The sequence below is a fragment of the Eptesicus fuscus genome, chromosome 2 (genome assembly GCF_027574615.1).
Source record: "Eptesicus fuscus isolate TK198812 chromosome 2, DD_ASM_mEF_20220401, whole genome shotgun sequence".
NCBI lineage: Eukaryota > Metazoa > Chordata > Mammalia > Chiroptera > Vespertilionidae > Eptesicus > Eptesicus fuscus.
The window spans coordinates 103,326,688-103,340,616 of NC_072474.1; the positions used below are offsets into that span (position 1 = coordinate 103,326,688).

General features: G+C 45.6%; 1 protein-coding gene across 2 annotated transcripts in view; it reads left to right on the forward strand.

Annotated features, from left to right (window-relative positions):
• CCDC149 (coiled-coil domain containing 149) overlaps positions 1 to 13,929 on the forward strand; it is a 100,402-nt gene that overhangs the window by 63,878 nt on the left and 22,595 nt on the right. For both annotated transcript variants that reach the window (XM_054729780.1, XM_028143608.2), the window contains exons 5-9: positions 6,975 to 7,091; positions 7,913 to 8,085; positions 8,828 to 8,900; positions 10,581 to 10,665; positions 13,129 to 13,273. In XM_054729780.1, coding sequence (XP_054585755.1) covers positions 6,975 to 7,091; positions 7,913 to 8,085; positions 8,828 to 8,900; positions 10,581 to 10,665; positions 13,129 to 13,273 — 593 coding nt within the window. The remainder of the gene's footprint in view (positions 1 to 6,974; positions 7,092 to 7,912; positions 8,086 to 8,827; positions 8,901 to 10,580; positions 10,666 to 13,128; positions 13,274 to 13,929) is intronic.

A 13,929-nucleotide genomic window follows, 5' to 3' on the forward strand; every position in this document is an offset into this window, starting at 1 on the left:
CCACAAAATACCACGTGCGGGTGCGCACGCACAGTGCCATTGAAACTTCGTGGCCCATGCGCAGAAGTCAGTTTTCGGCTCTCAAAAGGAATTTCAATCGTTGTACTGTTGATATTTGGCTCTGTTGACTAATGAGTTTGCCGACCACTGGACTAAGGTAATTCCTATTTTTTTTTAAAAAGTCCCCTGGGGCCCAGTGAGGTTTGATGGCTGCTGAGAAGGTGACTAGATCAGCAGAAGCAGGATCTGGGCGCAGATAGCACCTGGGGAGGAGTGCCTGTTCCTGCCCCTGGCTGCCCCTCACTGTCTTGGGGGAGTGGGAGGGGGAGGCGCGAAGATGGATTCAGGCAGATGACAGGAGGGGAGAGAGAATGGGGAAGGCTGCGAGGGATGAAGCCTGAGAAGAGATCAGGGAAGGAGGGGGTCATTCCGAGCCAGGGGCCTTGAGGAGGACCCAAGGTTGAGTGGGGAGTTGGACTCAACGGGCAGTTGGGGGATGGGCGCCTAAGAGCCATTTGGCCCCTTCATTTCAAGTCCCTTCAGCCACATCCCAGCTGCAGCTGCGCCTCATCCATAAGCTGACGACTCACACCCATAATTCATTCATAAACGTTTATTTCCATCTAAGTCACCAAATGAATGCATCCGCTGATGGCAGTGCGCGCACGCCTAGGGCACTGAGCCACGTCCAGGGCTGGCGCTGGGAGGCGGGCTGAGCAGTTCTGACCCTATGTTTGTGGGAATTGAGTGCCCAGAGCAGTTGCTTCCTAGCCTTTTCCAAGAGGGAAAATCATCATTGCCTTCGGTCTACAGATAAGGCTGGTGTGGGGGCTCTGCTTTCTCCAGCGGGGAAGTTTGTGGGGAAACTTACGTGGAGGGTGACACTGACCATCATTCTGATGACAGTCATAATAGCAGCTCACATTATGGAGTGCTTTTTCCGTTCCAGGGGCTGTGCTAGGTATCGCAGAGAAATCCCATCTTCTCTCATGTAGGATTAGGTTCTGAAGTCAGCATGTGAGAGGCAGGAACTTGTGTCTAGTCAAAATTCCCCTGATGGACCCTTAAATTTTCCATAAAGTCCAGGGCACCTGGCCATGTGTAGAGCTGAACAGTGGTATTCTGTATAAATATGAACAGTATGATTTTGCCCACCTCGCAGTCTGGGACACTGAAAGCTGGGGAGGGTAAAGTCACCCAATTTTTAAAACTTTTATTTCTCTCTCAGTCTTTCTTCTCTATCTCTCTCTTACTCCTCTTCCCCCTCACCCCATCTTTTTTTTTTTTTTTTTTGCAAACACATATATTTGAATTCCCTAAGTTAAATGTGTATTTAATAACGGTAAAAAGCTATACTATTGTCATATTTTTACAGTGAAGGATGCTAAGGCTCAGAGACATCAAGGCACATGTTTGAGGTTGCACAGCTCATAGACTGTGGGGCCAAGAGGTGAACCCCAAGGCAGGGGGGACTCCAGAGCCTCTGAGCTGTCAGCTGGGAAGGCAGACCTCTTCCTGGGCCCTGCCATTCCTGCTGCGTGGCCTCCGTGAGCCCCTTCGGCTGATTGCACTTGAGTGTCAAATCCAACTAATGATCCAGCTATCACCAACTTGGGCCTCACTTTAAAAATAAGTGTTTCAACCAGTCTAGCCCTGAGGTTTAATAGCCGATATTGTATGCACATTAAACACCAAATGATTGTTAACATATTTATTGAAGCTTAACAGGCATCCAGTATATAAACGATGACTCTCTTATATGGCTGTCAGACCTGAGTAAACATGTTTAATAATTAATTGGCATTAAGCAAACATAATTGTGTGATTCTAAATTAAGTGCTCAGTGAAGCGGATTGTGAATGGAAAACCACCGTGGTGTTTTATTACTTAAAGTTCAGGCCGCCAGTCTGGCTTTTCATATATCAAGAAAAGAGCCCCACTTTCCAAGTCATGTCACAGGCCTCCTGCTGCCTCAGACTGCAAAAGGCAGAAGCCTACCTGTCCCTCCGCCCTTTGATTTGAGAAAGCTTTTTTTCTTTGGTTAGCTATTTTTCTTTCTGGATAGCCACTTCTGCAAGTCCTGAGCCAAGCAACTGTGTAACGTGAAAGAGTTCGCACAGATCAGCTTTCAGTTGAATTAACCTTTGATGCTATAAACTCCACCCCCCACACCCGCCAGGCCCAATGCAGTTGATTCTCATTATTTACCATAGTTGTATTCTCTATAGTTGTTGCAAATGCTAAAGTAACACATAAAGAACTATGGCTCCTAGGAAAAATACAGGATTAGGTTTGTCAACCCTGAGAAAGAAGATACCTACCAAAAAGGGCTCCTGTGGCTAACTGGGCTCAAATTTAAAAGCAGAACCTAGCAGCCATTTGTAAATAGGGGACTCTCACACAAGCCACACTTTAACAAGAAGTCTGCATTAAACTGCCCACTGCTTGCACTGAACTGCCTGCCTTCAATGTGTTCCTGCCATCTGAGTCAGCCCTTTACAAAGAAGTTCCTGGAATCCTATTTTAACCAATAGAACTGAGGCATTTCCTGTCTAATCGGAGCTGTGCAGCTATATCTCCATTAGCATCTTCACTCACCAATCAGAGTGTGCCTTTTGAACCAATCAAACTTCAAGGATTTGGAGTCCTCATTTGCATGAGGATGGACCAATTGGGGCTAGGATTGGGAAGTTCTGTCTATATAAGTCCTCTGGCTCAGGGAGATAGAGTACTTTCTCACAGCCCAGTTATATCACAGTTGAGCTCTTTGCACTGAATAAAGTTTCCTTCTTCACCACATCCCAAATTGGGATTCTTGTTGGATGTCGAATTGGTGCCAACATCGGTTGACAGGTTTCTGTGAGCCTCTGGTCACAACATTTTTGTCAATGGATCAATACATAATCTTGTTTTATGTGTAGTTTGTTTCTGTTTAATGCATATTATTTAATGCATATTGTTGATTCATCAACATTGAACTCACAACCATTCACTCTTGAATGAAGCTTAGCTAACACACGTATTTTCTCTGTAAGATGCATCACAGCCTTCTTGTGCTTAGGAACATTAGATAGCACTTCAGCATTATGCATGAGGGCCATTTTAAACAGGAAAAAAAAGCAGGAAAATGTGGCACTAAATAGACCACAGAAAGGACACTTGTGTAGAGAGCTAAGCAAGGGCGGAGCATTGCCTCTTTCAACCTCAGTTGGGAGCCAGGCTAATAGACAATGCACATTTTTTGCAACTCTGCACTTGTTCACCCATGCCCATGCAGGATTTAGAAGTGCCATGGGTGTTGATTTTGAGGTTACAAATAAATTTGGGCAAATTTGAAAATACAGAATCCTTGACTAATGTGGCTCGACTGTGATCAGATTCCATCAAACACATGGTCTGTGTATAGCCTCTGCCAGGTCTTCTATAAGCTGTTCTGCTGCCTGGAACATTGTCTGCCCAACCCCAATGATGCTTTAGCACATAGTAGGTGCACAATAAATATACTAGTATGTCCAGTTCAACTGAGTAGTTTTTAAATAAGGAGCCCAAGCTGATGTCCTTTGAAAATGCTCTTCACTCTTCTCCAGTCATCATTTCTTTTCCAAGTTTGTTATTATTTCAATCTACTTAATATTCTACTTTGCCTTTTAACTTTCTCTCACCTCCCCCTAAATCCTTCAGAGACTTGAAAATAAAGCCATTTCCTCTACTGGCAACAAACCCCTCAAGATTCATTGGAAGGAACGAGGAAAAGTGTGTCCCAAGTAGGCACTGCTGGGGAGTGGGATCTGTGTGACAGGGAAAAACTATCCCCAGGATCTCATCCATATAGGAAGCCTGTCCACACACACCCTACAGGGAGGCGGGGGTGTCAGGCTTACAACCTTTTTAGAAGAAGCATCTGGAAGCAGTACCGTAACTTTTAAAAGTCACTCTAATGGCAACCTGCCTGGCACTAATGGGAAGATAAAGGGTCCTCTGGGACCACTGGATCTTTCTGGTCTCACAGAGTTCCCATTGTTGCTCTACCTGGAGGTTTGGCGCTGCCTGTGAAGCTTGGCCCTGCCGTGTGGGGAAGCTATGCATTCTGTGGGGATCCTTGGGAAAATTGCATTTCTGGAATTATATCCCTAGGGATTTAAAAACATATAAATAAACATATGTTATGAAAGTCATGCATAGTTATTTTAAAAGTTTGGAAGCTACAAGTGTTGGCAAAGATGTGGAGAAAAGGGAACCCTCACATATTGTTGGTGGAAATGCAGACTGGTGTAGCCACAGTGGAAAACAGTATGGAGTTATTTACCTCAAAAAATAAAAAAATGGAACTGCCTTATAACCCAGTAATTCCACTTCTGAGAATGTATCCGAAGAAACCCAAAACACTGATTTGAAAGAATATATGCATTTTGCAATAGCCAACCTATGGAAGCAACCCAAGTACCCATCGATATATAAGTGAATAAAAAAGTAGTGGTACATATATATAATGGAATATTACTTAGCCATTAAAAAAAAAAAGAATGAAATCTTACCATTTGTGACAACATGGATGGACCTACAGGGTATTATGCTACATGAAGTAGGTTAGTCAGAGATAGACAAATGCCATATGACTTCACTTATATGTGGAATCTAAAGAACACTATAAGTGAACAAACAATACAGACTATAGACTGATGGTTGAAAGGGGAGAGGGCTTAGAGAACTGGGTGAAAAAGGCGAAGGGTGTGAGAAGTATAGATTTGTGGTTAAAAAATAGTCTCAGGATGTAAAGTACAGCATAGGGAATATAGTAAATAATATTGTAACAACTATATATGGTGCCAGGTAGGTATTGAAAATATGGTGGGGAGGGAACACTTTGTAAACTATGTGAATATCTAACCACTCACTATGCTGTACACCTGAAACTAAAAGAAAATAATATTGAATGTAAACTGTCATTGAAAACATTTTTTAAATTACAAACAAAATAAAGAGCAGCATACACAGTCTCACCATCACTTAAACATTTTAGTATTTTGATATATCCTATCTAATAATAGACAAATATGCAAATTGACCATACCTCCGACACACCCACAAGCCACGCCCACCATCCAATCTGAGCGAGCATGCAAATTAACCCAAACCAAGATGGCTACAGCCACAGAGAGCAAGGTTTCCTAGGTAACAGAGGAAGCCAAGCTTTCCGCCTGCCCTGGCCAGGCCTAAGCCTCCACTCAAGCTACAAAGTTTCAATTATAGAAGGTAAACAAATTCAAACAAATGGCGGCAGAATGGAGCTTGAGAGAGCAGGCCAGGGTTGCCGCTGGCAACAGGGGAAGCAAAGCTTTCTGCACACCCTGGCCGGGCCCACCCGCTTAAGGCAACAAAGTTTCAATTATAACCCCAACACAAATGGCTGCTGGCCTCAGCCTCGGAGGGAGCCCCAGGCTTGGCTCTGCTCCAGGCTACAAAGTTTCAGTTGTAGAAGGAAAATAAATTTCAGATACCAGGGCCTCTGCTTGGGTTGCCAGGGGGCGTGGCCAGCCTGCAAACTACCACAGGCCCCTCGCTCAGGCCGCCCCACACCCCAAGGGAACCCCCACCTGATCCCAGACGCCCTTCAGGGCAAACCAGCTGGCCCCCACCCCTGTATCAGGCCTCTATCCTATCTAATAAAAGAGTAATCTGCAGATTGATCATCACTGCAACACATAATATCGCTGCCCCCATGTGGTCAAAGATCCTGCCCCCATGTGGACACAAGATGGCCACCACAAGATGGCCAGCAGGGGCGGGCAGTTGGGAGGCACCTGGCCTGCAAGGGAGGGCAGTTGAGAGGGACCAAGCCTGCAAGGGAGGGCAGTTGGAGGTGATCAACCCTGCAGGAGAGGGCAGTTAAGGGTGACCAGGCCGGCAGAGGAGGGAAGTTGGGGGCAAACAGGCTGGCAGCAGAGTGGTTAGGGGGTGATAGGCTGGCAGGCAGAAGTGGTTAGGGGCAATCAGGAAGGCAGGCAGGCAAGCAGTTGGGAGCCAGCAGTCCTGGATTGTGAGAGGGATGTCCGACTGTCCGTTTAGGCCCGATCCCACCAGGATCGGGCCTAAACGGGCAGTCGGACATCCCTTGAGGGGTCCCATATTGGCGAGGGTACAGGCTGGGCTGAGGGACAACCCCCCCTCCGTGCACGAATTTTCGTGCACCGGGCCTCTAGTTTGGTAATATTTTTCTTTTACCCATGGGTTCTCAGTATAATTTTAATCCTACTGAATATGAAAGTTAGTAATCTGCTTTTCCCCCTCCACTTAACATGGCATTCTAAACATGTCAGTGGGATTACATAGTTCACATCACCCTTATTTAAAACAGCTACAAAGAAGCCCATTGATTGATTGCATTATAGTTTGCTAACAATTCCACTATTGTTAGAGGCTCTTCTAGTTTGTTTACCCGTTCTATAAATAACAGTGCAATATGCCTTTTCTTTTTTTCCTAAAGCTAGTTTCTGTCTGGGATTATTCTTAGCCCAGATTGTCAGAAGTGAAGTTACTGGATCATTAGGTTGGGACATTTTTAAGGCTCTTGATAATATGGCCTCATTGTTAGGAGTGTGGAAACATGCTCATCTCAGAGTGTGCTATCATTTTTTTTTTTTTTAATTTCTGCTAAGTTTAAAAGAAACCCAGAGTTGGTTTCCTCACCAGGGCTGTGCTAACAGGACATCCACCTTCAAATGCCCAGGCCTGTGTTTCTATAGCCTTGTACCTGCATACATGCACACATGTGTATGTGCATGCGTGGACAAAATACAGTATATTTCTAAAAACTTACAAAATTGGCAAGAAATTTCTTTGTCTTCTGCTTTTCCCTGGCATTTCTTGAAAATCTTTCAAAACTTTCTGCCTGGTGTGCTTGGGTTTGTTTGTTTGTTTGTTTAATCTACTCATTTTAACTCTCTCCCTCTCTTTCCTACTAATGGAAAATGCAGCTCTTGAGGATGACAATTGCCAAACAGAGGCTTGGAGATGAAGAAATCGGTGTGCGGCACTTTGCCGCCCATGAGCGTGAGGACCTGGTTCAGCAGCTGGAGAGAGCAAAGGAACAGGTATTGCTAACATCCGTTCAAAGCAGGAGATGGATTCGCACAGCTGGACACCACACAGAGAAGAGTGGACCGTGTCCCTGTCGCCCAGAGGGTGTGAGGTGTCTGGGATGCGAGTCAGAGGGGGAAGGAGGGTGCCAGCCCCGTGCTTTTCCTTCCTGGGTACTCTGCGAGGTTCCCAAGCCACCTCTGTGTTCCTGGCTTCCAGCAGGTCTGCTGTTACTTTGGATACCATTGTTCTGAACACAATAAGAAACTCCCCCCACCTACCCAGGATAGACAAGGAGAGAACAAAACGTGACAAACTGGCCTTAATTTGCCAGTTTCCGCTCAAATGCTGAGCAGTGCTTTTTAGGCAAAATCTCAACGGGTACAGAGTCCTAGTTAGGGAACAGCTAAGAGAGCCCAGACTTGCTTTCCTTCTCTTGTTAATTGGTTTTGAAGAGCTCGAACACGATTTCTGGGCCTAGAGCGGCTTGAAAAAGCCTGTGTTTGTAAGACACTGGCTGCTGTTCCCAGCGTCGGGATTTGGCCTCTCCGAGCCTCTGATTTCAGGGCACGCTGCCCATTGGTAAGGAATCGGTGCTGTTTCTCCAAGCCGGTGCACCCCTCCCACCTTAGACAGAGTAAGTGTCTGGCAGGACGCCGGCCCCCTTCCTTTTAGCTTTGATCATATTCCAGTGAGTGGCTCTTAGGGCTTTACAGCATGCGGGTCGTCTTAGGCGCTCTCTAAAAACCAGTCAGCCACGCAGAAAGCCCCACCGCTGGCCATCAAGCGGGTGCCTGAAGAACATCTTGGGGAAAGGAGCTTCCTTCTGTTTCAGATTGAGTCTCTGGAGCATGACCTGCAGGCCTCTGTGGATGAGCTTCAGGACGTGAAGGAGGAGCGGTCTTCCTACCAGGACAAGGTGGAGAGGCTCAACCAGGAGCTAAACCACATCCTGGGCGGCCATGAGAACCGCATCATTGACGTGGACGCCCTGTGCATGGAGAACAGGCAAGTGGCCGGGGCCGGGGCTGCCAGCAGGTAGAATGCCGGCTCACCACCGGCCTGCGGGCTAGGAGTTATTTGCAGCCCTGTTCACCTTTGAGAGAATGGCCTTACAATGGAAGGAACATCACAATCTCCCCACCCCCCGACCCAAATAATAATATTAATGTCACAGATTAGTAGTCAATGTCGGAAAGAAGCACCACACACCTGCACGCCCACGTGTGCCCCTTCCTCTCTCCCCTCCCACCCAATTGGGCGAGAGGGCAGGGAGCCAGTGAAAGCTGCCTGTTACTGCTATCAAGGAGAGAGAAAAGAATGAGAAAATAAATTGAGAAATTCCCTGAGCCGCCTCTTTTCCCCGAGGCAAATTTCAGTGTGTGTATGTGTCTAACTCAATGTTATGTCTGGTGTTGCTTCTTCCCGCCTGCCTTCCCAGTGGAATCATCTTAATGAGAATTATGTGAAAAGCGTGTGGATATCCCTTAGGGGATCTCTGCACGGGGCTCTTCTGAAGCGGGGTTTCTGTGATTTGGGCATATTTGACCTTGATCGCAGCCACTTAAGCAGAGGTCGCACAGATGCACTTCCCTCCCCTCCCTTCGGTGGTGAGAAGCATTGTATGTCAAAGATGGCTCTTGAGGCATGTGCTCTTTCCTCCTCTCCTATGTGAATGTATGTGGGTTTTTTTGTTTGTTTGTTTGTTTTTTTGCCCCCAAACACTTTCTAGTTGTACTTGTTTTTCCAGGTACCTTCAAGAGAGATTAAAGCAACTTCATGAAGAGGTCAACCTCTTGAAATCCAACATTGCCAAATACAAGGTAGCAGAGCCATGGTGATGGCATTGGTGATTCCATTGCACGTCTAAATGTCATCCTGTTTCCTTCTCTTTTATGTGCCAAAGATATTTTAGTGCCTGCCTGCCTGCCCTCCCAGAGAGAGGCCCATAAGAGCTTTCACCGAGGTAACTGATGAGAATTAAACCTGAGACAACAAAACAGCTTTTGCGAGAGTTCCTTCATTGCTGTTATCAGGATGGGGCACATGGAGACCCCAGAATCCAGACACGGCCCCTTGACAGCCTCGGTCGGTCCATGCGACCTCAGGCTTCTTACCTGGCTTTTCTAAAAACTGTTCCGTCACCAGATGCTATTGGTCTCATCATCGCCCCTAAGAAAATGGTTTCCGAGCGACGGAGAAACAAAGATTAGGAAATCACAACCCAGACCATAGTGTTCACGTCACCCTGAAGGACAAGGTGTCTAAGTTCTCCCCGCTGTTATTTCGTCTCATTCCAGCACCATTAGTTTGATAATATCTATTTCTGCAGATGTTTCTTGTAAGTGTTATAATTAGAGAAATCTCCTGGGTTTCTCTGCTTTGAAAATAGATTGATTTCCCTTGCTGAGGGGGAAGTTTTACAGCAGTCTAGATGCTTGGGGGAGAGAGCCTTCTCATTTTCCTGGCTTTTGACGTGGGCTTTTTTTTTCTTCTCAGAAATCTCCATGCTGTTCCTCTTTTCCGTTCTGTGGGGGCCACACGTTAGTTTATACCCGTCTATATATACCCATGCAGCCAAAGAAGAATGCAGCTTTAAAGATGTATAATTAATACATAACTTTAAAATATGCACGAATGCATTCAAGAACATGTATTCTGCTCTTCTATGTGCCAAGCACCGGCTGTATAGTACATATCAATTTTTTTTATTAACAGAATTATTTAGGTATAATTTGGTTCCTTGTTCTTTTTTTAAAAACATATTTTTATTGATTTCAGAGAGGAAGGGAGAGGGAGAGAGAGATAGAAACATCAGTGATGTGAGAGAATCATTGATCAGCTGCATCCTGCATGCCTCCCACCGGGGATCCAGCCCACAACCTGGGCATGTTCCCTGACCCAGGGAATTGAACCGTGACTTCCTGGTTCATAGGCTGATGCTCAACCACTGAGCCACACTAGCTGGGCAGTACACATCCATTTCGCTGTAAGAGTCTCTTCTAGGAATGACATTTAGGTGGCACCTATGCACTTCCCTTTCTGTGTCCACGGCAGGAATCACTGATTGGCCGTGGCTCTTTTTCTGGTCCAACCACGGAATCCTTCCAAATACCACCGACAACTTCTGGGCCTCGGTACACGAAAGTGAACCTGTTCTCCACCTCTTGTCTGTTCGGAAGGGTTTTCATAACCAGTGGCTTCACACATGAGACTGAGATTTGATCATTTAACAAATATGCATTGAGTGCCTTTTCTATTTGGGAGAGGGAAATCGCTGTCATTCTGCCAGGCACCAACTTTTTAAAAACCTCCTTCCCGGGACCATAAAACCCCACCCCTTTGGCAGGGACTCGGAACCTGAACAGGTGGGCCAACCTCAGGGGTTTGCCAAGGGTTCTTGGGAGCTGAACTGGGAGGATGTGACTAAACGTAACGAGGTGTTTTTTCCATGATTGGCTTTTCTGACAGAGGTTTTTCTTTTTCTCCCAATCCTGCCCTAGAATGCTCTCGAGAGACGGAAAAACACAAAAGGCCAGGGCAGATCCAGCAGCAGTGCTCTGACGGGCGTCCTCTCTGCAAAGCAAGGTAGGGCTTGTTCTCAGGGGGGGACCCTTCGGACCCCAGAATGCTAGAGCTGTCAATCACATCTCATTTTGTGGACTGGCAACCGAGCTGGCTCTTAGAAACTTCCGCCTGCAACAGAATTCCCTGGCGGGCTCCTTAGAACACAGATTTAGTAGGTCTGGGGTGGGCCCTGGGAATCGGCATTTCTGAAAAGTCCCCAGATGAGGCTGATGCTTGGTTGGGGGGCCCTGCTTTAAGAACCTCCACCTTAGAGGTTTTTCTAATAACTGGCCTCTTCTGTGTCCTTTCCCCGGCCCTGTGCTCTTCTTTCAACAATGTTGTCCCTTCTCTGATCACCAGCTTAGCATCTCCGAGTACATGTTGCAACCTCATCGAATTTCCCTTTTTCCTGGCCTCTTTGAATAGAAGTCTCGGAGCTGCCGGAATCATTTTATCATGGAGCATGTGCCTTTTTCAAGGAAGCTTGTATTGATTGCAATTTTGTTCCTCCTCCCTGTCGATTCCGATGAAAAATAATGGTCTTCCAGGAACCGTCCAGGGGAACAAATAGCAGAGAGCTTGCTTCTGACGCTTACGATCTGGGAACTCAGTTTTAATCGTAAGCCTCGGGTTGAACATGCGCGGCTGGCCCACATTCGGGTCATTGGCAGTGCAGACAGCAACAGTCAGATGGCAGTCTTAATCAGAGCGAGGGTGGCGTAGGAAAAAAATGCTGACTCTCCAGCTTAACTAACACCCAAGGCACTTTTCCAAGCAACTTTTTTCTTTATTCTACTAGAAAAGGACACCCTAGATTTGTTTTATAGATTTTTTAAAAATATATTTTTGTTTATTTCAGAGAGGAAGGGAGAGGAGGAGAGAGATAGAAACATCAATGATGAGAGAGAATCATTGATTGGCTGCCTCCTGCACGCCCCCTACTGGGGACCGAGCCTGCAACCTGGGCATGTGCCCTTGACCGGAATCAAACCTGGGATCCTTCAGTTCGCATGCCAATGCTCTATCCACTGAGCCAAACCAGCTAGGGCTAGATTTTTTTTTTTTTTTTTTTGAGAAAACTACAATACTCTATAGAAATGTGTAGTAGCCCATCTACATTTAGCTTTGGATACTCTTGACAGCATAGTGTCTTTGAGTGCCGAGACCAGTCTTATCACTGCTGCGGGGAGTGCCAGCCATACTCAAACACCGCCGCTGAGCAGCAAATCTGGGCAACCTTTGCAAATAAGCGTTGGGCAACCTATTACAAGATGCCTTAAACTGGTAACTAGAGACCTATGCAGACATTTTGCTTCAAGAAAGTTCTTCCTACATTAGTTATAATAAACATTGGAAACGACATTTATTTATTATAGATCTGTATATGAACTACTAAACAGCTCTTACGTTTTGTTTAAGGAGATACTCAGGATGAGACATCAAGTTAAGTGAAAAGAGCAGAGCTTTTTTCCCATTTTTGAAGAAAAATGTATGAATTAGTATATCTATGTATAGGCATATAGGAATGGTGTTCAAAATCATATAGTGAACCCATGGACACAGACAATGGGGTGGTGAAGACTTGGGGGTAGGGAAGGATGGGAGCGGACTGGAAGAGGTTAATGAGGGGAAAAGGAGGACCCATGTGATGCTTTCAACAACGAAGATTAAAAAACAATAGTCATATTAATTTAATAAATCATATTATTTTAATTAATTAAGTCAACATGGAGCCTCTTAACAAATAATCATGTTAATCTTATGTTTTATATGTAAATTTAGTTTTCAGTTAGCTAAAATAATTAAACTATGCTAATATGTGAAAAAACACACACAAAAACATAAAATGATTTACACTGTTTTCTTTTTCTGTCTGGTGGGAGTACAAGTGATCATTGACTTTTTGTGTAAACCCTTAGTCTATCTTTCCATTCCAAAAATGTGCATATACAGAATGTATTTTGTAGTTTAAATAGCCTCCCACGTTATCTTACGACTAAAGGTACACACCCTGGGAAACTCTGACGTACAGGAAGGGGTCAGGACTAGAGTCATTGTCATTAGCGTGGCTGCGTGACCTTCAGCCAATGTTTTTAATCCATCTGCACTTTGCTTTCCTGTCCATGAAATGAGGATAAATGCTGCTTTCCAGGTGGATTTTTGTTGTTGTTCATTTTAAGTCTCAAATGAGTTAGTCAATAGGAATGTATCTTTGAAATTATAAAATACTGGACAAGTGCAACAGATCTCCTTTTAAAAGTTGTTGATAAAAATCCATGAGGACTTCCGCCTTCCTGTTTAACCCACACACTGTATTTCATTCTGTTGTACTTTTGAACCTCGAAGTGGACTCTTCAGTGCAACCCAGCAGCAGTTAGAGGCAATCAAGCAAGTTGTCAGTGTCCAGGAAGAGCTGACATTGGTCTGCATTCCAGGGTTCCAAGTGACCTTAAGTCTGAGTTGTCCCTGTTCTGTCCCACCTAGTCCAGGATCTGCTATCGGAGGATCACGGGTGCAGTCTGCCAGCGACTCCGCAGTCCATTTCTGATCTGAAATCTCTGGCGACGGCCCTGCTGGAGACGATCCACGAGAAAAACATGGTCATCCAACACCAGAGGCAGACCAACAAGTAGGTGGCTGGGCCTTCAGGTGGGGGTCGGCCGGAGAGATGTGGGGTGATGGCGACTGGTGGGACCATGTGTCTTAAGGGGAGCCGGTGAGAACCCTTCAATTTGGAAGGAAACTCCTTAAACTGGAACTATGCTTCTGCTGAGATCAAGCAAGCAAATAACACTGACCACTGCTTATTGAATGCTTACCCTGACCTACACCCTGAGCAATGCATATTAAATGGTGATTTTGATAGTATGCTTGCCCTGGTAACTCAGCCTACCTGTCCACCAGGTCTCCTTTAGGGGAGGTAACTCCTGGGAGCCATTTTTACCTTTGAGGGGCTTTGAATGGCAGGAACAGCCAAGCATCCTCTCAAAGGCAGATGTGGCTACAAAGGAGTCACACGTTACACTTTAGGATCAGCAAAAAATATAGCAAAAAAGAGTGACAATTAAAACAGAATGTCTTATTTGGTTATTATAAACATACTGTATTGGGCAAAATCAAGCAAGTTGAAGTAGCCATTAGAGACCATAGAAGCAAAACTGAAAGTGTCCAGAGAATGGTGAATAGACAGTAAATTAAAGCAGCAAACACTGCAAACCCCGCCCCGTGGTTGTCAGCACTCCGTGCTCAGAAGGGCCCTGCATGGGGTCTGTGGCTCCTGTCTCC